The 23,480-nt window shown below is 56.5% G+C and overlaps 1 protein-coding gene across 6 annotated transcripts; it reads left to right on the forward strand.

Moving 5' to 3' along the window:
• The first annotated feature begins 1,708 nt into the window (after positions 1-1,708).
• On the forward strand, positions 1,709-23,295 carry RARG (retinoic acid receptor gamma). Of its 6 annotated transcripts, XM_033221924.1 has the most exons (11): positions 1,709-1,993; positions 2,734-2,800; positions 3,904-4,046; positions 6,521-6,846; positions 18,084-18,232; positions 18,442-18,583; positions 19,263-19,423; positions 19,634-19,810; positions 20,169-20,373; positions 20,629-20,787; positions 21,993-23,295. In XM_033221924.1, exons 3-11 carry the CDS (start codon positions 3,928-3,930, stop codon positions 22,178-22,180), a joined length of 1,626 nt encoding a protein of 541 aa, XP_033077815.1. In that variant the 5' UTR covers positions 1,709-1,993; positions 2,734-2,800; positions 3,904-3,927; the 3' UTR covers positions 22,181-23,295. The 6 variants fall into 6 exon arrangements, with proteins under 6 accessions (XP_033077815.1, XP_033077816.1, XP_033077817.1 ...); XM_033221925.1 differs by lacking the exon at positions 3,904-4,046; XM_033221926.1 differs by lacking the exon at positions 3,904-4,046 and having other exon boundaries at positions 2,737-2,800.
• The last annotated feature ends 185 nt before the right edge of the window (positions 23,296-23,480 follow it).

Below are 23,480 nucleotides of genomic sequence, written 5' to 3' on the forward strand. Positions count from 1 at the left end.
TCATGAGGACAGGAGGCTCATTCACTGTAAACCAAGTACAGATGTGCTGGAAGGGGGAGGGGAAAATTAGGGCCACATTCCCAAACCACAACTGGGCCCGCCCTCCTCCCGCCAGCCACCACTAGGGCAGGGCAGGAGGGGTTAACTTTGCAGCCTCTTGGCAGGATCCCTGCCACACAGGCGGGGCGCCATCCCACCACAGCCTGGACGCCTGGGTCCAACTCCCTGACACCCGCCCCTCCCACACTGCTGAGAGCTGCTCCCAGGGTAACCAAGCAAAGTCAACAGCTGCTAGGCCACCTGGGGACGGGACCCTGGAGTACCTATTCCCAGCTCTTCCTATCCCTGGAGTGAAAGGGAGGGCTTGTCTGCACCCCCATTGCCGTCTCGCATTCTCCTGAGATAGCCACAGCATGCCTCTTCTTTCCCCCTCTCCTTCACCTGACTTTGGCTACCAAAAGCAGCCTTTCCCAGGTGGGAGGACACCTGGCCCCCAGGGGGGAGCTAGGAGAGAGCCAAGTAATTCCAGTACGGAAAATGTGACGTGACCCAGGAGTCTGTGTCTCAGGTCCTGTCCACCCTGTGAGCGTTGCTGGGGAAAGTACTTTGGCTATGTCTGCCCAGCCTACCAGCCTAGCTCAGATCCTCCCCTCCTCCTCTTTCTCCCTCCCAACTCCAGTCCCCATGGGAGTGTTTGGGATCCATGCACCCAGCTTGGACTACAGACCCCTTCTTTTCTCTACCTCTGTCCTCAGTGGAATAGAGAGTGAAACCACTGGGTTCGCACTCTAGGGTTGAGAGTCTGTCTATGTTGAAGCAGAGAATGCCCCCATCAGACGCAGACACTGACTCTCGGCACTGGCACGCGCACGCGCGTGCACACACACGCACGCGCACACACACCCAGAGTCAAAAGCATTCATGGCACATCTACCAGGCAGGCAGGCCGGTGCTGGTTAGGGCAGACACACACCCTCTGCCTGTGCTTTCTCTCTCACACCCAGCCCAAGGCTCCTCCCACTCCCAGTCACAGTTCCTCCTGCCCTCCTCTCCAGCCTCTCCCCCTCCAAATCCAGGCCTAAAGGTGGGGACAACATTGGCAGCCAGGCGCCCTAACTCCTGGAGCTTACTCCAGGCAAGATGACAGGGAAGATGTTCGTGAACCCTGGCCTCAGCACCCCCAACAACAGCCACTAGTCAACCAGTTTGCTCCTGGGACCAAGGGACTGAGGTGGGCTAGGGGAAGGGAGAGGCTACTTGGACCTGCAGGTGAAGGCTGAGCAAAGAATGAGGGCAGGAGCATCTATTCTAGATCTGGCATACTTCTGCCCGGCCACTCCAGCGCCCCGTTGCCTACCCTGGGGAGGCACCAGAGACTGGCTTCGGAAGAGTCACAGCCTGGCCATAGACAACTAGTGCCCCCAAAACGCAGAAAGGAGAAAAGTGCCAGAGAGAAAGGGCTGGCATCACGGGGCCAGGACACTGACCTCCTCTGCCAGCCGTGCCCGGCCTCCCAGGGGATGGAGTCACGGAAGCCTAGCAAATGGGAGGGACAGAGACCCAGGCGTCCCAGGCCGCCCCGCCCAGTCCCCCTCCCGCCCACCCATCCCTCCGCCCCCCAGCCCCAGGGCACAGAGGAGGGAGCCGGGCAGGGGCAGGCAGGGGAGGGAGGAGCGAGGGCGGGAGGGGGAGGAGGGAGCTGGGCAGGGAGGGAGGTGGGGGGGGTGGGGAGGGAGAAAAAGAAAGAAAATATTTTCCGTGTCCCCGCCTGCAGAGTCAGTGTGCGGTTTGGGAGAAAATGTGTCGGATATTTTGGGGCGGTCACGTGGGCGGGCGGGCTCCGAGAGGCCCCGGGACAGTCCCAGCCTAAAGCCGTGCCCCCCCAGGAGCCCCCCAGTACCACGAGCCCCGGACATTGCGACGCTCCATCCCAGAGACCGCCCGACGCCGGGACCTCGGGGCTCCGCCGCCTCCCTTCCCCCTCCCACTCCAGGTGAGTCAGGCGGGGAAGGAGGCTCGCCCGCTCCGTCGCCTGGGTCCTCCGACGAGGCGGCTGGGGGAGGGGGCGCGGAGGAGCCGCACGGGCGAATGTCCTCCCGAGGCTGGCCAGGCTGGCCGCCGGGCTTGAGGGGGGTTTCTTGCCCCGACCTGGGCCAGCCCTGCTGTGGGAAGGGAATGGGGAAGATTTTAACAGGCTGAGGATGGGCTGGGTCATCTGCCCTGCATTTTGGTGCATAGCAGAGGAGAGCATTTGGGGAAGTCTTCAGCCAGGGGACATTCCTCCTTATATTTTTGTGCTGGGAATGTGAGAGAAGACAGGGATTCTCTCGCGGGGAAAGACTACCACCCCCTTACCCCCGGGCTCTGATGGGTAGATTTGATGTTCCATGCTGGTCCAAGTTCCTCCCTCCCCAGTAGAATGGCACACCTTGGACATCAGAAAGCAAGGAAAACGTTCAGAGGCAAGTGAGCCTGGCCCTCCGCGTCCAGCAGTTCCGAGGGACTAGTGCATAGGATAGGGATCGGTGAACTTTCCTTGAAGCTCTGGATTCCCTCCGACACGTTCCCAGCCCAGGTGCGAGCCTTGGCTCCCTCCAGCCAAGGTGCGGGGGGGCACCTCTGGAGTATTCTTGAGGGAAGCCCAAATGGAACAAAGAAAGAGCCGGAAGACCGGGACAGGGACCCAGGAGTGCTGGTCCCAGAGTTCCACTGACGCTGCCTCTCTGTCTTTAGCAGCTACGGCCCAGTTCCCTCAACCTGACCCAGTATGTAGGAGCCAGTCTCCGCAGGCGGCCAGCCGGTAAGAAGATGCTTGGTTGTTAGTGGTGGTGGAAGGGGGTGGGGGCAGGGGAGCCTGAGTAGGAGGTCTTCAGGGCAAGAAACTGAGATGACTGTTCTGCTTTAGGGCTCTGGTCCTGGGCAGCTGGAATCCCAGTCCTCAAGTCTGAGGCTTCTGCCCTTAGTGTCAGATGCTGAGTTGGGGTCAAGGACCACAGCCAGCGTCTCATATCCTTGAGGCAAGTAGAGAGAAGACAGGGGAGCGGGGATAGTGTGTGCAGGGTGCCTGGAGCTTGGGTATCCCATATAGACAGACACACAAACACACACATACACACACGCGCACTGTGGCCTACAGCCTAGTAGGCAGCATGGGGCACGCCCCCCCACATCCCGGCACACCCCCACCCCTGGCTCAGAAAGCCACCTAACTGGCACCTCCAGTTCCCCCCTCTGCCCCACCCTGCCCATGCCCTCTGATGCCCACACACATTCCACTGGCATTGCCTGCCTGCCTCCTGGGCACTGCCCCTCCCTGGGGCTAGTAGGGTGGAGGGAGGGCACCTGGGGATGAGAGGTGGAGACTCAAGGGTCTGGACTCCCCCAGGGATGGCACGAGGCCAAGGAAGCCTGGCCCACTGCTGCCTCCTGGGGAGCAGGCTGGGGGCCCAGGCTAGAGCAGAGGATGCCTGGGTTCTCTGCCCAGGCTGGAGATGGGGTCATGGAAAAAGGTGGTCGTGTTTATACAGAGGGGAGGGGGGCAGCGGGTGGAGAGTGGCCGACAAGAGCAGCTTTGTTCCAGGCTCTGGGGCGGGCAGGGCGGCAGGGAAACGCACCCCCCTCCATCCGGCAGCCCCCTTCATCCATGCCCTCCCCTCAACTCCACCTCAGCTCTAAGAGAAGCAGCTTTGTAAAAGCCCCTCTCCCCTAGTCCGTCATCCCCTCTGCTCCACCATCTGAGATGGCATCTTAGTAGAGGAAGAATGTTCTCTACTTTCCATGAGTCCCCCAAAGAACCAAGGCATCTGGGGCCTCAGTTTAGGATTTCCTTTTACTCTGCACTGCCTTCAATTCCTTAGTCCATTCCTCTACCCTAGATTTAAGACCCTCCCCTTCTCTTCCCAGCCAAGACAGAATCAAGGCTCAGAAATGGGAGGAATCTCTGCCCCCTTCTTCTCTTCACTCAACTCCCAAGTCCCTTCTCTGAGGCAAAATAAGAGGAAGGCCAGGGACAACTCTCCTTGGCTCACATGCAGCATCATTCCTTGGTGAGGATCAGGAGCTGAGCATCCCTCTATGGGGACCCCCCGCTGCCCTCCCCGCAGGCCTGTGTTTCCCATTGGTAGGTGAGAAGCAAAGACAAGGAGGGCTAAGGCAGAGAGCCTTGTTCCCAGCCTAAGCCAAGTCTGGGGAACATGGGGATGGGGGAGTCCTCTAGTAGCTTCTCACCCTTGTCATTGGAGGGGTTAATCCACTTGGAATGTGGCCTGGCCAGTTGAGCTGTGGCCCAGGGGCCTCAGGGGCCCCGAACTCCTGGCTCCATCTGTGCTTAACTAGGGATGAGAACTTTGGAGGGGAATAGGAGAAGGAAAAGGAGAGGGACCCTGGAAGCTTGGAGCTCAGACTTTTAGGGCCTGTGAAAACACTGGGCTAAAGAGTTTGAGGGTGCTGGGTGTATGGGTGCTGCCATGGTGAGGGGCAGGGGATGCTTCATACATAAGGGCTGAGTGAAGTGTGATGCCATTGGGGTCTGGGTTCTTGTGACCTCCATGACAGTTTACCCTCAAGGGCTTGAAGGCCAAGGTAGAGGAGAGAAAGAAAAACAAGCAAAAACAAAAATAAAAACCAGAGGTATAAAGACTGAGAGCTATAGATCCTAGAAGCAAATACTGATGGAAAGAAAGGCAGATATACCCATCCCCTACCTCTGGGCCTGCCCGCCCCATGGTCTCTCTGCGTTTTAGTCTCTTGGCCCTTCTCTGCCCTTCACAGCAGTCTGTTATGGTTCTGGCTGGTGGAGATACCCAGGGTGGGGTGACTCTTCCTCCCTAGCCCACTAACTGCCTAGAGAGGCGAGAAGTTCTGGGGCTCCTGGGAAAGCCAACCTTTTCCTTTGTCAGAGGATCAGGATAGGAACCACCTACTTAGCACTAGGATTCCCATCTCCTCTCTACCTCCTTCTCCTCCCCTTCCCCTGGGCTCAGGTTTAAACTCTTAGAGGGAAGCCTACTTTGGGGGAGGAGAGGATGCAGGGAGAACGTCCCAGAAATAGGGAGCCCAAGGATAAGAAAGAAAAGGAGGCAGAATGCCTGGGCATGTGGCGCACGCCTGTAATCCCAGCACTTTGAGAGGTCAAGTCAGGCTGATCACCTGAGTTCGAGACCAGCCTGACCAACATGAAGAAACCCCATCTCTACTAAAAATACAAACATTAGCCATCTCAAAAGAGAGAGAGAGAGGCCGGGGGCGGTGGCTCAAGCCTGTAATCCCAGCACTTTGGGAGGCTGAGACGGGTGGATCACGAGGTCAGGAGATCGAGACCATCCTGGCTAACACGGTGAAACCCTGTCTCTACTAAAAAATACAAAAAACTAGCCGTGCGAGGTGGCGGGCGCCTGTAGTTCCAGCTACTCGGGAGGCTGAGGCAGGAGAATGGCGTGAACCTGGGAGGCGGAGCTTGCAGTGAGCTGAGATCCGGCCACTGCACTCCAGCCTGGGCCACAGAGCGAGACTCCGTCTCAAAAAAAAGAGAGAGAGAGAGAAAAGGAGGCAGAGAAGTAAAGTCAGCTGACCAAGAAGCAGGTCCTTGGCATCATACACTTGGCACAAGTGGGGGTTCCATCATCATCCTTAGATTTGAAGCAGTGGGTACAAGAGGGCTTAGAGGGTGAGGAAAAATTAGAGACAGGAAGAATTGGGAGGGGAAACTGGAAGAGGGAGTGTTAAATAGAGAGGGAAGTGCTTACTAAAGCAGAGCTATGGAGGAAAATCAGGTACAAAGAGAACTAATACGAGACATTTACATAGCATTCCCTATGTGCCCTACATTACGCCAAACACTTGACATTGGTTAATTTATTTAGTCCTCACAACAACCATATGAGGTAGGCCCTATTATTAGTCCCAAGTGATGCATGAGGAAACTGAGGCACAGCGAGATTAACATGCCTGAAGTCCTACAGCTAGCAAGTGGTAAGGTACAGTCCAGGTAGTCTGTCCCCCAACTTTTGCCTTGTACTCCTCTCCAGAGAGCTGTAGGGCTCCCAGGTTATAACAGAATTATGTTTGTTTTCTCCAGGATGGTAAAGAGTTTGAATCTGGGCTCCCCCACTTGCAGCCATGTAACCTTAAGCCAGTCACTTCATCTCAGTTTCCTCATATGTGAAATGGGAATCATAACTCCCAGTTCACAGGACTGATGTGAGGGGTAGGTCAAATGCTTAGCCCAGTTGTGGTGATTCATGATCACTTCCCAATCTAGGAGTTCTCTCCACCAGAAGTCCTCAGACCATCATTCACCTTGGGACCTCCGTTTACCCTTTCCTGGAGCTCCTCTGGAGTTTATCAGAGCCTGCATAACCCCCTGCCCTGCCCTCTCTACCACACTGCAAGGGCCCTGAGCCAGGGCAGGATAAACTGTAGCAGCACAGAGGGAGAAGACTGCAACTGAGAGAGGGTCATGGGGCTTGGAACCTCAGAGTGGTCATTCTCTCATCTCTCCTTTCCCTCTCTTTCTCCCTAGGACTTTTGGAGGCCCAGTGGGCAGGCCAGGCAGGGCGGGCACGGAGCCTCCCAGGCTGGGGCAGTGGGCATGGGCAGGGGCTGTGGCTGAAGACCTCCCCCGCCCACTGCAGACCCCAGGGGACTCCCACACTGCAGCTGCCATGGCCACCAATAAGGAGCGACTCTTTGCGGCTGGTGCCCTGGGGCCTGGATCTGGCTACCCAGGGGCAGGCTTCCCCTTCGCCTTCCCAGGGGCACTCAGGGGGTCTCCGCCTTTCGAGATGCTGAGCCCTAGCTTCCGGGGCCTGGGCCAGCCTGACCTCCCCAAGGAGATGGCCTCTCTGTGTGAGTCTCAGGGATCTTGGGGAATGAGGGCAAATGGAAACAGGAGGGCATCTGGAGGGTGGATGGTAAAAGAGTTGGCACCCCAGTTAGGAAGACAGGCAGGGGACAGGGGTTTGGCCTAATGGAGTAGTAGTGACTAACAGAGGGTGGCAGTGGTGGTGAGGAAGGAGTTTGGATGTGGACTCAATGGAAGTGTTTGCAAATGAGAGTTCTCCTATTCAAATAGGATAGGGAGGTAGCAGGCCTAAAACTTGGAGGGCGGGTATCTAAAACTGCCTCCTGGGTCAGTCAACTAGTAGAGGGGCACATCTTTGTGTGGGCAAGCTGGGGGTGGGTCTGGTGCAGGGTGAAGCTGCTGCCTGCGTGCAGTTGGGAGTTGTGGGGAGCCAGACTGGAAAGCAGAAGAGTCTGGGAGGAGAGTCACCTGGCTCTGTGATCAAGAGGTGAAACTGGGCCGGGCGCAGTGGCTCACGCCTGCAATCCCAGCACTTTGGGGGGCCGAGGTGGGTGGGTCACTTGAGGCCAGGAGTTCAAGACCAGCCTGGCCAACATGGTGAAACCCATCTCTACTAAAAATACAAAAATTAGCCGGGTGTGGTGATATGTGCCTGTAATCCCAGCTACTTGGGAGGCTGAGGCAGGAGAATCGCTTGAACTTGGGAGGCAGAGGTTGCGGTGAGCTGAGATCATGCTACTGCACTCCAGCCTGGGCGACAGAGCGAGACTCCATCTCAAAAAAATAAAAAAGACAAAAAAGAAACCCTGTCTCTACTAAAAATACAAAAATTAGTGGGTGTGGTGGTGCACACCTGTAATCCCAGCTACTCAGGAGGCTGAGGGAATCACTTGAACCCAGAGGCAAAGGTTGTAGTGAGCCAAGATTGTGCCACTGCACTCTAGCCTGAGCAACAGAGCAAGACTCTGTTTCAAAGAGGAAAAAAAATAAAAGTGAAATTGCTTTGAATTACGTGGAGGCTGCAGAAAGGGGAAAGAAATCCTGTGGCAGGTCCCCAAAGATGTGTGGGGTCAGGAGACTGTGCTTCTTGGTTCTGGGGAGGATAGAAATGTCTGCAAAGAAGGTAGCTTTTGTACCATAAGTAATCCAGAGAGGCAGAGAGGGGTGTTCCAGAAGCATCGTCTCCTCCAGCGGTGTGGGTCTGGGCTCCTCCCCTCCCTGCAGGTCTGGCATAGAGCCTGCATGCTGTGCAGATCCCTACTTGTTCCTCAGGCCTGCCCTCTTTGGGTTAAGCCTTTGAGTGCTGACAGCAAGCAAGGCTTGGGCCTCTCCTCTCCTCCTCCCTCTGGGACCCCTCTCCTCCCAGTTGGTAGTCATTCCTCCTGGCCAGGCCATTACATTACAGGTGGGGGTGCCAAGCTGGTTAAGAGAAGGCTTCAACTGGGAACAAGAGAAGGTGATTGAAGGGCGGGAAAAAGGGCAATTTCCGAGACAGAGTTGGAGAGAAAAAGACAAAAAGATAAAGGCACATCCTTCATGGCTCCACAAGTGCAGAGAGAGGTAGAAGAGAAGGCGCCCTGCTTCCAGGAGGGGGCACGCAGAGGGTTGTGTGTCTGTATGTGAAAGGGGTGACTAGGCTGGGCTGGCAGCTCCACTGGAAAGAGCGTGTTCATCTGGAGAAGGGGTGAGTGTGTGGTGCCTCCAGACCTGATGCAGTTGTGTGTGCGCAGCATCTCCCTGAGCCTCTGCTCATGTAAAGAATTCCAGTGTGTGCAACAAAGAGTCAGTGTGAGGAGTGAGGAGGGATTTCGTAGTGCTGCTGACGCTGTGGCTGGCGTTTGGTGAAGCCTGCTGGTGGCATGTCTGTAGTCCAGCAGGGGTTATTTGAGTGGCATGTAGGTGAACAAGAGAGCACAAAGTGCCCTTTTTGGAAACTTCGGCTGGGCTTCCCCAGACTTCATTTTCACCCCACTAATCTGTCCTAGGGACCTGGGGAAGTGGGAAGGAACCACCCTCCCCGCATGAATGTACTTCTGGCAGCGAATCCTACAACTCAGCCTCTTGGGACTTGATTTTCCCAGGTTCTGGGAGAGGCAAGTAAAGGAGATGGAGTGGAGAGGGAGAGGAGAGAGAATGGTAGTGGGGACAACGCTAGAGCTAGTAGCCAGTCCCCAGTGACGTCCGCCTTGTGCCCCTGTGCTGTGGACACACTGAGATCAAGGTCAGGGTTCAAAGTGAGGTCAAGGTAGGGAAGTGGTCAGGCTGGGCTCCATCTTCGAAGGCCATGCTGAAGGAGGGGGCTGAAAGGAGAAATCCAAGGGAGGAGCCAGAGCCAGGGCAGGTAGCTGGGGAGGGTGCGGCTAGCGTGGAGGGACAGGCCTGGGCAGGGAGGTGGCAGGAGGAGGGAGGAGGGGAAGGCTTGGGGGTGGGTCCCTACGTGGCTTAAATGGGGGTGGGGCATGCAGCACCTAGTGGTAGTGGAGAGGAAGACATAGGGGAGAGGAAGAGATCCAGGAGTCTGGGAAACCTTCCAGAGTGGGAGAGTAGCAGAAGGGTGAGAGAGTGTCCTCTCTCATTTCTCTGACCTGCTCTCCCTTTTTGGCTGGGAGCATCTAGTGGAGAGGGTTTAGAGGCCTAAATCTGATGCCAAAGGCATACTCACCTTGAGTTTGTGCATCTCATCACCCTCTCCCTTATTCTGTGGATGACACATACACACTCTCTCTCTCACACATAGACTAAGAGAGGTGGCCCTTGAAGAGGTCTGGCATTTCTCCCTGGGGCTGTCTCTTGGATCTTATTGCTGGGTCCCTGGCACCTTGGGACATCCTTGTTGAGAATTGAAGTCTTGCTCTACTTCCTGGGGCTGTCTCGAGGTCTGAAGGGGGTGAGGCAGGCATCTCCGAACTGCATGGTGGTGGAGGGGAGGCTCAGAGGAGCACGTGCTGCTGAGGCAAGCACAGGCCTGTGCTCATGGAAAGCAGAGGGGTGTGTGTATGTGTGTGTGCGTGCGTGTGTGTTCATGCATGTGCATGAAAACCCTGGTGTCTGTGTCCCTGTGTATCTCTATGTTTGTGAATCCTAGTGTGTTCTAGATTTGCTTTCTACAGGGAACAGAGTCTGATGAGAGAGAACAGAAGCCTTGCCCTCCTCCCACTCCTGAGAGATAGCTGTGGTCCTGACGACCTAGCCCAGTTTGTCCTCTGAACCTAGCGATGTTGCCCTGGCCATGGGGCCACTGTCCCTGGGGCAAGAAGTCCAGACTTCACCACACTAAGTTACCACACATGGGGAAACTGAGGACAGGCTGGCACAGAGAGAGAGTCTTGCTTAAAAGAAACTGAAAAAGAGAGACTCACAGACAAGACAAGGGACAGCTACCCAGGCGCAAAGGTGCAGACACAGAGAAGCCAGGCACTGAGAGAAGCAAGGAGAACAAGCAGGCGGGTAAGGGCAGTGAGCAGTGAGGCCTCCTCCAGGAAAAAAGCCCAGTCGACTGCCTCCTTTCCCCTCCCCTCCCGGTCTCTCCTCCTCCGGCACAGGCTCCAGCTCCAGGCCGACACAAACGGGGCTTTGATTGCAACAGGAAACCTCTTTGGCGGGGGGAGCCGGGCAAGCCGCCGCCGCCAGGGCCCAGGCTGCACCCCCCTCTCCTGGCCCCCTACCCGGTCCCAGCCCCCATCCTGCCCAGCGCGCCTCACATCCCTGCTTTGGGCCCCACTCTCATTCACACCTCGCTATTCTTCTGCTCTTCGGCTACCCCCTCCTCCAGAGACCCCCTCCCATTTCCCTTCAGGTGGGACTCCTACCTCAGGACTCACCCTTCTGGCAGGGCCTGCTTTACTTTGAAATGCCCCCTTTTCAGCTTTTCGAGGGAGGGTTTTAGAAAAAAGGGAGAATTTAGCGTGAGGAATTCAGAGCCAGTTATCCTCAAGTCCCATCCAGAAGGTGGCAAGAAGGGACAGGCGGGGTGCATAAGGAGTTAGCTGTCCCTGCTCTGCCTCTCCCTGGCCAAACTCATCCTTGCCAGGGTGGCGGGGGCTCTGAGGGGTGACCCCGAAAGAATCTGAGTGCTAATGGCCTTATTAGTTGGGGAGGGGTACACTCCTCTTTGCCTCTAGGACTATGCCTTTGTGGGGCTCTAGCTGAGAGGGGGGTGTGCCATGGTGGTGGGGATCATAGGGAAGAGGGTGAGTCAGGCAGCAGCCCCCCCTTCATACTTCCACCAGGATGGCGGAGAACATCTGGTTCCCATGAAATGCTAGAAGGCTAATGGGTCTAATTGCTGCAATAAGGTCTGGAGAAACTTTGGGGAAAAGAGGGGGCACTAGATCCCCCATCCTCTTACCTTCTCCCCAAGGCTGTACTAAGTCTGTCTAGAATGGGGGCGTCAGGGTTGATGGGGAGGGTGGGCCTGATGCCCTAATGCCTGGTCCTAAGGACCCCCTCCATGCAATGCCTGGGATGCACACACAGATGGGGTGATGAGGAGTGGGGTGCATCTGGTGAAGAGAAATGGGGGCTATTGAGGACTCATGGCTTCCTGGAGCCCTCCCCCAACTCCTCCTGTGCCCTCCTCCCAACCCCCTCCCTGTGGCCTGGCCACTTCTGGTTCTAATTACCAACCAGGCAGGCCTGACTTAATTGGGACCTTTCAGATTTCTGAGGGGGAAGGGGGGTACTGACAGCTTGAAGTTGACTAATCAAGGCTCTTTCTCTCTTGTTTTCGGGGGTACTCCCTATTTTGCACTTAACTGATTGTTTTTGTTGTTGTTTGTTGCTGGACAGATTCTGATTCAGAAAGTTTTCTCTTTCTTTCTTTCTTTCTGTCTTCTTTTTCTTTCTTTCTTTCTCTCTTTCTTTCTTTTCTTTGTTTCTTCTTTTTGTGGAGTGGGGGTGACTAGACTCAGAAATGGGTATTTCGGGTTGGGGGAGCAGAAGGGAGCTTTCACTAGGTTGGAAAGAGCAGTGCATTCCCTCCCCATCCCTGCTTCAAGCCCACCAGTCAGTCTTGCCACCCCGAGGTTCCCCGCCATCCGCAAGTCAGGCCTATTCCCAGCCCCGGGAGCCCCCGCCCCTCCCCCGCGCCCGCCATCCTTCGCGTACTCTGGCACCCCTTCCTGCCCTTTATTCTTCCAACAGGCGCCCCACTCCTGCAGCACCCCCAGTGCGCCCCCCACCCGGTACAACATATTCTTAGAAAAGCGCGCCCCGCCCTGGCCCAGCCATAGCCGCCTGGCGGGGGAAGGGCCGGGCCGGGCGCCGCTCCCGCTCCGCGGCGCTGCCGGTGTGAGCGACGCTGACAGAGCCGGCTGGGCAGTTAGGCCGGGCGACCCGGCGGCTGAGGGCGGGGCGCGGGGGAGGGGGCGGTTTCCGGGAGTCGCCGCCGCTGGCGCTGTCCGGGCCAGGGTCCCCCATTCGGCCTTGCCGGGCCAGGGCAAACTTCTGACGTGGCCAAACCCCCGCCCACCTCACCCCCTTCTCCGCCGGGCGAGGGCGCTCAGTGCCGGAAGGGGCAACCCAGGGAACAGTGTGGCGGCCCTTGGAGAGCTGAGGGGCACTAGCGTGGGACCGAAGGGAGGGCACTTATGCCTAGGCTGGGGGGTATTTAAAGACCCTGAGAACAGTCAGTGACTGGAAGCGCCCCTATTGCCGAGGGAGCCCTTGGCATTCAGACACTGGAGGAGGGGAGTTGGCCATCAGGGACAGATTCATCGAGGCGCAGTTGGCACGGCAGGCGCAGCTTAGGGGGTCGTTTTGTGCTCTAAAAGTGAAGTTACGTTCGAGGAAGGGGCATCGAGAGACACGGTCGAGGCGCTTAGGGAGCGGCAGTTGCGGGATAGAGCTTCGGGGACTCGGAGGGAGGCGGCCCGGGCCGCGGTGGAGGGCGGACCGCTCGGGCTAGGAGGGGTAGACTCTGGCTGCGCTGGAGGGGGCGGGGGACTCCGCGGCCGCGGTGGAGACGGCCTGGGCGGGGTGGGGCGGGGCCGGGTCAGGAGGAGGTGAGCGCGCTCGGCCACCCGCCCCGAGGGGGGTTCCCGGAGAGTTCACGGCGGGAGCGCGCTCCGGCCCTCGGACCGGGGGTGGGGAGACGGGAAGGAAGGAGGAGGCAGCGCGCGCCGAGCCGCAGGAATGCACTGTTCGGCCCTGAAGCGGGCGCGCGGAGGGAGAGGGCGGAGCCAGGCCTGGGAATGAGAGGGGTTGAGGTAGTGCAGGTCCCGTGCCTCAGGAGAGCAGCAGCGCCCGGGGACCTCCACTTTCCCGTCTTCCCAGTCATCCTTAACACCCTTGTATTGACTAGTGTGAAAAAGGGAGAGTCTGAGGAGGGGAAAAACTCTGAAAGGAAATGCTTATGCTTGGTTCCTCCACTCCTTCCTCCAACCCCGACCTGGGCACGCGCCTCAGTGCAAATGCGTGCAAAGTCTATAAGCTGTGGAGAGCATGCTTGCATTCTCCCGAGCAAGGTGTCTGCACAAACGTGTGTGTACCTATGATTTTATATGCGTGCTCACATGTATGTGCACTCTTGCATATTTGCAAATTCTTGGTGCCTGATAAGATAAATGCATGCACGGATGTGTGTCTAAGCAAGCGCGCGCGCCGCGGAGCGAGTGTACGTATGTGTATGTGTGCGCTCCACTCTCAGCTCTGCTCATCTCGGTGCCCGGCCCCCTTCGCTCTCCAAGCCCCACCCCCTACCCCTCCGGGCTTCGCTTTTTAAAAAGGTCTCCCCAGTGCTAGCTGCGGAGGCACCCAGATAGAGCTGGACAGAGGCTAAAGCGGCAGCCCCAGCTTCGCGCCCCGCCCAGTCCCTTTCCCCTGCTGGGGATCCCCCTCTTCCCCGCCCACTCCTTACCCCGCATGCAGCCCAGCGCCCTATGCTAGCCCTCCCCCTCCCCCCCTGCTGGAGCGGGGCGCCGCCGGGGGAGGAGGGGGAATCGGCTGCGGGTCCTTGGTGTTTCTAGCACCCAGCTTCCCTCCAAGCCGGGTCGCGATGTACGACTGTATGGAAACGTTTGCCCCGGGTCCGCGACGGCTCTACGGGGCGGCCGGGCCCGGGACCGGCTTGCTGCGCAGAGCCACCGGCGGCTCCTGTTTCGCCGGACTTGAGTCTTTTGCCTGGCCGCAACCCGCCAGCCTGCAATGTAGGTACTCGAGTCCGGGGCTGGGGTGTAGGGTGCAGGAGAGGCTGGGATTTACTCTTTCCGTGTGTAAAGAGTGGAACTGGGGTGCAAGGAGGAGCTTCTGGCCCTTTCTATGTAAGGTACTGGCCCTTTAAACGTGGGGGCCTCAGCGTCTCCTTTGCGTGTGTGCAGTAGTGTTTGGAGTGTGTGTGGTTTTTATGGTGGGCGTTTAGCTCGAACCTGTGGTTGATGCCACTCCAGAGTTCCTGGGGATAGGGGGAGACCGAGGTGTGTGGGTAGTTTGCGCCTTCAGGTCCATGGCCCTGGAAGGATATGACACTCAGGACAGTGGGTGGCGTTTGTAAAGCCCATGTGGGAAGCTGGCAGTGTTAAAAATATTGTTTGCAGAGCGTGTGAATCCCTGGAGTGTGCAGCGCCTTGCCTAGGTGTTGTGGGTGTGGGAGCAAGGGTCTCTCCACCAGTGTCTCCTGCGACAGCTGCCAGGTCCACATGGCCTGTGAGGGGATGTTTGTGGCGTGAGGCCGGGAGGGCGTGTGCCCCTGCGTGGCTGCGGGGGCGGTTTTGGAAAGTGCTGTGTTCGAGAGTGCATCCTGTGTGTTCTCATGCCGGGTGGAAAAGGTTGTGCACACAAGAGAGAGAAGGCTGAGTTCTGTACCCCACCCTCCATATAAAAAAAGAAATGTTTGGAAACGTGTATGCGGTTATATGCAGAGAGATGATTTTTTCCTATGGCTCCAACACACACAACTTCAGCAGGAAGCGAAAAGTTTAAAGCAAAGTCTGTGTGTGTGGTGGGGGGTGGCCTGAAGTTGACAGCGGCAGGGCGAGTACCATTGCTGGGTCCCCAAATATCTATCTTCCCCCTCCATGAAATGGGAGATGCCAGGCCTGGGGCCCTGGAACCCCTTTCCAGAGCAGTAATAAAAAGCTGGGGACTGAGAGGCAGTAAAAATGAAGTCCAGATGAGAGGCGGCTTTGAAGCTTGGGCCACAGTGCCTGGCGGGGGTGGGGTGTGGGGAGGGGCCAGGAGCGGAGCCTGGAACACCCCCCAAATTTACCCTGGGCTGGGATGTGCTCGCAGCCCGGGTGCGGACGGCCGGGGACGAGGGGTTTGGGGGCACGCTGGGAAGGGTGGGAAGGGGCGGGCAGCGGGCGGGGCGGCGGGCGCTGGGGGAGTGCGCACGCCAGGTCACCAAGCCCCCGCCAACGCGCCTCGCTCCTTGGCACCAGGCAGCGCTGTTTACAAGTTCGGATTTTTTTTTTTTTTTTTTTTTTTGGTTCCAGAGCAGAGCTGCTCAAATTTAACAACTGGGAAGCTGGAAGAGGGAGATGGCAAACAGGGAGACAGGACTTTATTTTACTTTACTTTTGGGTGGGGTAGGGGAAGAATTAAAAGCGTGTCATTTAAAGAACCGAGAAAACATGGAACTATTGCTTTGCACCAAATCCCTGTGAATTCTTAACTTTCTTCTCATTGCCCAATAGAATGGGGAGTTGGGGTATGTTGTATGTTGTAGGGGTGCTGAGATGGAAAGAATCTTCCAGGTAGGGCTTCTGGGGGCTGGGCGGAGACTCTGTCTTTTCTCAGGCCTATAGAAGAAGCCCTTTGGGCTTGACTGGCGGTAGGTTTTTGCGTTTTAATTTGGACCAGTAATTTTGGCCTCTGGGATCCTGGTGGACACACAAAGCCAGCTTCAGGCCTGCCCCCACACACTTTCAGAGGGAAGGCTGCTTGAGGGGGTGGAGGTGGGCTGGATGTGTGTGTGTGTGCCTGTTTGGAGGCTTTGGTGTCCTGGTGCTGCGTGGGCAGGCTGGGGTGTTTGTCTGGCAGTAGAGCTGTCCCCTTGTGTGGCCAAGTGCTGGGTGTTGTGTGTCAGCCTTGTGACTGGTACATCTACCTCCACGGTGTGGCTGGAGTGAGTGTGTCTCTATTCTGACTCTGTGTCTGTGCCAGAATCTAGTGAGGGTTCTAGAAGCTCGTTGTAATATGCCTGCTTTGGTGCCCAGCATGTTGTTAACCTGTGAGTGTGTGTGTCTCCAAGGAGGTGTGTGCTAGATTGTGAGTCCGGGCTGCTCAGCTCTGGGCCTCGCAGCTGGGAGCGTTTACAGCCGGTTATAAAGGTTTGTTTGAAGCTCCGCACAGCCTGGTCAGGAATTTCCTCAATTTCAGCAATTTGGGCTTTAAAAGGAGAAAACCCCAGAGCCCACCCCCATCCTCCCCAGCAGGGGCCCCTGCCTAACCCAGGAGCAGCATCCCAATGGTGGGGTCCAAGCCCCAGGCTGGGGAGGGGATCTGATTGGAGTAGACCCAGTTAGCTTTCTGGGGCCTTGACCTCGCAGATTGACCACGGAGCCACTAGGCTGCACTTTAGGGTTCAGGGGGTGGGGATGTGACAGTATCACTTAGATGGAAAAAGTTGCCCCCGGGCCTGTCTCCCTAAGGCCCCCAGTCTCCCTAAGGCCTCCAGTTTATAATTGGCTGGCATTGCCCCATGCCAGTCTGACCGCACCCAGGCCCTTGCGCAAGAGAGGAAATGAGGCAGCGCTCTGCGGGCAGGGAGGGTGTCAGCGCCAGAGTGAGCACCACCCCACGCACAGGCCTTGGGCAGAACGTGTGCCCTCGAAGGACACAGTGGTGGGTCTGAGGAGTGAGAGGTTGGGAAAGACATTCCAGCCCTCCCCACATCTCTCAGCACCAGCCCCTCCTGGAGCCCCCGTCCCTAGTCTTGAATAGACTTCAGGCACCCTTCTTTCCCCCCCCCTTTTCCTTTGGGGAATCTCACTCTGGCAGGATTCTTATGCTAATTGAATGTATGTGTGTTGGGGGTGGGGAGGGCTTCCCTCCTGTGGGATGGGTGGAGCTAGCCTGGAACCCTGGCCTCCTAGGCATTCCTTCCGCCCTTCTGGCTGCATTGGGGTGGACTTCTGACTAGGTGGGCTGCAGAAGGTTAGAGGGAGAAGGTGTTCATGAGGTGGGTTCATGGGACACACCTTAGGGAGGGTCTTAGGAATTTTTTTGCATTAACTTGGGTCCTCCAGGTTTGGGCAACAGGTCGTATAGGTGAATAATTTACAAATTTTCCGAATCTCTGAAGACCAACCACACATGCGCCCCCACACATACACTTAACCAGCAGCCTTTGAACAGAGCAGAGCATGTCCTCTCCATACTGTGGGGCTGAGACCCCTTTTGAGCTGCAATTGGGTATTTTCAGAGTGAAGACAGAAGCTCAGAGAGGGTCCAAAACAGGTCCCCTCCCCCATCAGTCCCGTTTACCTACTGTCACCTGACTCTCCAGTTTGCTACACCTCCAATGGCTTCCAGATCTGAGAAACTGAGCAAACACCTCAGTCTCCGCTTCCCCAGCTTCTCTGACTCAACAGCCACTTGGATCTGCTGGTGGTGTGGCACTGAGCTGGTCCCTTCCCCTCTTGTGGCCTCAGTTTCTTCAGGCGTGAACCAAGGCTGTGGTGCGTCCTCTCACTCACTCCCCTGAGGCCTGTGCCCCGTTTGCTCTGCTGTCAGTTATTCAGGGGTGGTGTGAGAGAGAAGCCTGAGGAGTTATCCCCCCTGAACTACTGGAGAGGAAATGAGGTCCTGGTCTACCTGCTAAGCATCCCAGCAGGCATTTGGCCAGTGCCAGCTACAGGAAGCCTGTCATTGCCTACCTGCCCCCAGAGTTATTGCCCCACAGGGAGGACAGTGGGAGGTAGACTACCTGACAAAGATCTACCAAAGAGACAGAGAGTGACTAGAGAGCTCAGAGCTGCAGGGCTTTAACCCTTCTATCTACCTCCTGTAAAGTTAGGGAAACAGACCCAGAGAAGTCAATTTCCAGAATGGCCTTGGTCTGGAATTTGGAGGATTAAACATGCCATACAGGGTGAGGGCTGGCATTCTTGTGAACAAGTTGGTTAGACTGTGGAGGGCGGACTAGGGGTCACAGCAAGCTGTGATAATAGTGGTCGTTTAGAGGATTCTGACAGTGCTTACTGCTGGGACTAGTGCACTGTGGTAGTGATGGCTTTCACTGGTGGGCCAAGGAACAAATGCACATGGGGTGTGTGTGATGAGGAAGCCTGGACATCTGTGGGGTCCTTCTCCCTTGACCCTCACATCACTGCTTCCCTCCCAGCGGTGGAGACACAGAGCACCAGCTCGGAGGAGATGGTGCCCAGCTCGCCCTCGCCCCCTCCGCCTCCTCGGGTCTACAAGCCATGCTTCGTGTGCAATGACAAGTCCTCTGGCTACCACTATGGGGTCAGCTCTTGTGAAGGCTGCAAGGTGTGTACGTGGTGGGGGTGGGCAGACGGGGGATCCAGTTACCCGAATAATGAGAGACCAGGCACACAGATGCTGTGTGTGAGCAGCACGGCTTTGCACATAGGTGGTTAATCGATTAGGTCAGGCCTGGGGCAACCTGCAAGGTCAGTGAGAGGATGGTACTCCCAGCATTGTGCTTCAGAGGCCCTGTCTTTTTCCCTCAACTCCAGGGCTTCTTTCGCCGAAGCATCCAGAAGAACATGGTGTACACGTGTCATCGCGACAAAAACTGTATCATCAACAAGGTGACCAGGAATCGCTGCCAGTACTGCCGGCTACAGAAGTGCTTCGAAGTGGGCATGTCCAAGGAAGGTAGGCTCCCATCCTTGGCCTGGGCAGGAGCACTCCGTTCCTACCCTATGGCTGTGGCCCTCTTTCCTCTGGCCACTCCCACTTCCCTGACCTCTGAGACTTGGCCTGCCCTGGGGTGCTGCCTTCTCCCAGGCCAGTCTTGTTTGATTAGCTCCATTCACCCAGGAGGCCCCACCGTTTCCCATTCTCCCTCTCAGGGAGCTTGACCCTTCCTCTGAATGGGTGAATAAGTAGGGTCTCACATTCCCCGTTTCATGGGGGAAATGAAGCCGGTGGGCTTGCCAGTCCCTTCCCCTCCCCTGGACTGAGCCAGAGATGGATATGGGGTGGCTCCTCCTCTCCACCCCCCCCACCATTGTGCTGCCAAGGCTATAAGTGGATATCCTGCCGCCTGCATATCCTGCCCCCCCTCCCCCAGCTCCTGCAGGGTGACAGGAAGGGCAGGATGGAGCCGAATGGCCTGGGGAGGGAGCAGGGGCCGCAGGCCCTGGGTGGGGCTGGGGAGAACCAGCCTGGGAATAGGAGCTAGTATAGGCAATAGGGAAACTGAGGCACTAATTACAGTGCCAGAGAATAGATATTCATGATAAGGACTGAGCACATTAAATTAGGGTGAGAGAAGACACCCAAAGGGAGGCTCTGAGGGTCCTGACTCTCTCCTTGTGCCTCCACCCACAAGCTGTGCGAAATGACCGGAACAAGAAGAAGAAAGAGGTGAAGGAAGAAGGGTCACCTGACAGCTATGAGCTGAGCCCCCAATTAGAAGAGCTCATCACCAAGGTCAGCAAAGCCCATCAGGAGACGTTCCCCTCGCTCTGCCAGCTGGGCAAGTATACCACGGTGAGGAATGGGCAGAGCCCAGTGAGGGCAGGGCACTCTTCACTTCGGGGAATGGGGCTGGGTTATGTTGGAGGTTATCATCGACTGGTGTTGAGGACAAGGAGGGCATCAGAATGCAGAGGAGAGAGCTTGGGATATTGGTAGGGAGAAGACAGTCCCCAGAGGTGGGCCTTAGCTTGCCTTCCAACCTCCTACCCCTCCCCTCTATAGAACTCCAGTGCAGACCACCGCGTGCAGCTAGATCTGGGGCTGTGGGACAAGTTCAGTGAGCTGGCCACCAAGTGCATCATCAAGATTGTGGAGTTTGCCAAGCGGTTGCCTGGCTTTACAGGGCTAAGCATTGCTGACCAGATAACTCTGCTCAAGGCTGCCTGCCTAGATATCCTGGTAAGTTAGGCCCTGTCAGTCCTGCCACAGCCCGACCCTCATATGGGACCCTCAACAATTCCTTGATCCATGCAAAGATTTCCTTACCTCGCACCCCCTGCCACACATGGGGGACCTCTCAGCTCTCTTTTTGTCTTAGCCCCTCCCTCTATGACCTGATCCTAGACTTTTGGATGCCCTGTCTCCTCCTGACTTCCCAGGATTACCCCTGCCAAGCCTCAGATCCTCCACCTCTGCCTTCTCCATGCCTGCTTCAGGTTGCATTCACTGGGGACCTAACCTCCTCACTTTCCACTCATTCCCTCTTTTCCCCATCCCCCAGAAACAGCACTAACCCTCCTCCACCTCCCACCTCCAGATGCTGCGGATCTGCACAAGGTACACCCCAGAGCAGGACACTATGACCTTCTCCGACGGGCTGACCCTGAACCGGACCCAGATGCACAATGCCGGCTTCGGGCCCCTCACAGACCTTGTCTTTGCCTTTGCTGGGCAGCTCCTGCCCCTGGAGATGGATGACACCGAGACAGGCCTGCTCAGCGCCATCTGCCTCATCTGCGGAGGTGCGGGGGCGCCCCCTGGCGTCTGCTCAGTGCTCAGTCTCCTTTTCCACCACTCCATGCAGGATCTCTTGACTGGGAGGGGGCGTGGAGGACCCAGTGGTCTCTTCCCCTGGTAATTGTTGCACCAGGCCCCATCCGCAGAGTTCCCAAACCCTGTACAGGCTTCCCAAAAGGCCAGTTGAGGATCAACCATCTGTCACTGTATCTTCCCCATCTCTTCCTTCCCCTCTCACTCCACTATACTTGTCCCCGTAGACCGCATGGACCTGGAGGAGCCCGAAAAAGTGGACAAGCTGCAGGAGCCACTGCTGGAAGCCCTGAGGCTATATGCCCGGCGCCGGCGGCCCAGCCAGCCCTACATGTTCCCAAGGATGCTCATGAAAATCACTGACCTCCGGGGCATCAGCACTAAGGGTGAGTCATGAGTGGGTGTCCCCTCTCTGTCTTCCCAGGGCTGTTGGTCTCCCAGGGCAGACAGGTGGACACGCAGAGACTAGAACAGAGTAGTCGAGAACTAGGCAATCTACACTGGAATCCTAGCTCTGCCACATAGTAGTGGGACACTTTGGGCAAATTGCTTCTAAACCAGTACTGTCCAATATAACTTTCTGCAATGATGGGGATACAATAGTCATTAGCCACATGTGGCTTTTAAGCATCTGAAATGTGACTACTGCAACTGCAGAACTGAACTTTTAATTCAGCACAATTCCAAGTACATATACATACATATATCTATATATCTATATATATATACACACCAAGTCTTCGGCAAATTGCTTTACTTTTTTTATCTTGTTTATAAACTGGGCTATTCTTCACGCACCTTGTAAGGCTGTCTTGAGGACTAAATTAGTTAATATACAATGTAAAGCTAGGCACCATGGTGCACATCTGTAGTTCCAGCTACTCAGGAGGCTGAGGCAGAAAGATCAGTTGAGGCCAGAAGTTGGAGGCTGCAGTGAGCTATGATTGCACCTGTGAATAGCCACTGCAGTCCAGCCTGGGTAACCCAGCAAGACTCTGCCTCTAAAACAACAACAACAACAACAACACAACAACAAAAAAACCCATAACACATACAGTGTACTTAGAATTGTGCTGAATTAAAAATTCCATTCTGCAGTTGCAGTAGTCACATTTCAGATTGCCACATGTGGCCAGTGACTACTGTATTCCCATCATTGCAAAGTTCTATTGGACAGTCCAGGCTTAGAAGGATGTCTGGAACATTGTGTTTGGTAAATATTAGCTGTTGTAATAAATGTTATTAAGAGAACAGGACTAGGAACAACTGGCAAGCTCTGGACATTCGAGAGTGGGGTACTTGGGGAGTGGGGTTGGAAGTTGTGTGCATTGTGCTCTCTGAAGAGACAGCCTGAAAGAATGGGATGAATAGGCAGCAGGCCTGGTAGAGAAGGCCAGGTAAAGGTTCCAGGCAGAGGAGTGGCACCCAGGAAACCTAGTGAGAAGAGGATGAGCTGGGGACAGAGAGGTGGTGGGCCTGTGCTGGGCGCCCCCTAGGGGAGTCAGAGGCAGTTGACAGAGGTTAGGGAGATGGCCTTAAGGGCCATGTGCCTCTGTCCTCCTGAGCCTCTCTCTTTGCCTCTCCATTGTAGGAGCTGAAAGGGCCATTACCCTGAAGATGGAGATTCCAGGCCCGATGCCTCCCCTAATCCGAGAGATGCTGGAGAACCCTGAAATGTTTGAGGATGACTCCTCGCAGCCTGGTCCCCATCCCAATGCCTCTAGCGAGGATGAGGTTCCCGGGGGCCAGGGCAAAGGGGGCCTGAAGTCCCCAGCCTGACCAGGGCCCCTGACCTCTCCGCTGTGGGGGTTGGGGCTCCAGGCAGCAGACTGACCATCTCCCAGACTGCCAGTGACTGGGGGAGGACCTGCTCTGCCCTCTCCCCACCCCTTCCAATGAGCTCCTTGTTTTTGCCAAAGTTTCCAGGGGTGCCTCCGTGTTCATCCCCTTCCCAATCTAACCGGCTCCCTCGCCAGTCCTGGGGGCCTGCCCTGCTCCCACCAGGAGAGAGGGCAGAGGGGTGAGCCTGAGTTTGGACTCTAAAATCTCAGCACTGCCCCTCAGGTGCCAGGGTCCTAGGCTCTCCAGGGCAAGAGGAAGACCCTGCCATTCCACAGCCCCTTCCTCTGCCAGGTGCTTGGCTCTCTGGGAGCAAATAGGAACACTAGAGACCAAAAAGGGGGCAAAGGAGAAGGGCTGAGCCCACCTTCTTGCCCCCACCCTTGGTGCCTAATGCTGTGTGATGCACCTGCAGGGTATGTGCTAGCCTCTGTGCCCTGTCCTTGTGCCAGGTCAAGGTGGGGGCAGGCTGGGCCCTGCATTTCTGGGGCAGGAACAGAGGGTGAAAGGGACAGATAGATGCAGGTCCATTCTGCACCTCTTGGCTTGGGTGCAGAGTTCACCCTGTGCCCTCCGTTACAAGTCCCTCCCCCAGCCCTGTCATGTGCCTTGGGCTTCTCCTGCCCTCCATCTCAGCCATCGGGGCGGGGACCCTCCTACACTACAGAGGGGCCAGGGGATCCCTCTCTCCCTAGTGCCTTCCACCCTTTACCCCCCAGAGCAGCTTGGCCCAGGGAGGGGGGATGCTGCTTAGCTGATCCTGCCCTGACCCAGAGGAAGCCTCTATTTATTTATTAGCTTTTGTTTACACCCTGGAATTGACCCCTTCCTCCAGGGGTCTTGGGTGGGGGAGCCCAGGGCCCCTGTGACCCCTCCCTTCTTCCTCCAATCCCCAGTTTGTATTTAGCTGCCAAATAAGATTCCCATTGGCTCCCTGTGTTCTCTTGGGGGGTCAGGGTACTGTCCCCTCCCCTCTGTTTACATCTCCCCTCTACCCCGCTGTATTGCATATTGCTGAGTTTTCTATTTTTGCAAAATAAAGTGATGGAAACTCATGGGATGTGGCTCCCTTTAGGAGGTGGTAAGGAAATGACCAGCTGACCTGGTGAGGAAGCTGAGTGAGTAGGGAAAGCTTGTAATTGATTGGACTTTGCAGCTTTCTTGGTAGAAGAAAACAGGATGAAATGTGCCTGGATTGCGGTGGGGACAGGATGGGGGAAAGGGAGCCCATGGGGACTCA

Source organism: Trachypithecus francoisi, unplaced genomic scaffold, assembly GCF_009764315.1.
Source record: "Trachypithecus francoisi isolate TF-2019V2 unplaced genomic scaffold, Tfra_2.0 Lachesis_group11, whole genome shotgun sequence".
NCBI classification, from domain to species: domain Eukaryota; kingdom Metazoa; phylum Chordata; class Mammalia; order Primates; family Cercopithecidae; genus Trachypithecus; species Trachypithecus francoisi.

Excerpts from the sequence above, each read along its gene's own strand:
- RARG (XM_033221924.1), top strand. The coding sequence starts at position 3,928 with ATGGGAGGAATCTCTGCCCCCTTCTTCTCTTCACTCAACTCCCAAGTC. Across the intron at positions 6,847-18,083 it reads CAAGGAGATGGCCTCTCTGT|CGGTGGAGACACAGAGCACC; the intron begins GTGAGTCTCAGG and ends CTTCCCTCCCAG. Across the intron at positions 18,584-19,262 it reads AGTGGGCATGTCCAAGGAAG|CTGTGCGAAATGACCGGAAC; the intron begins GTAGGCTCCCAT and ends TCCACCCACAAG.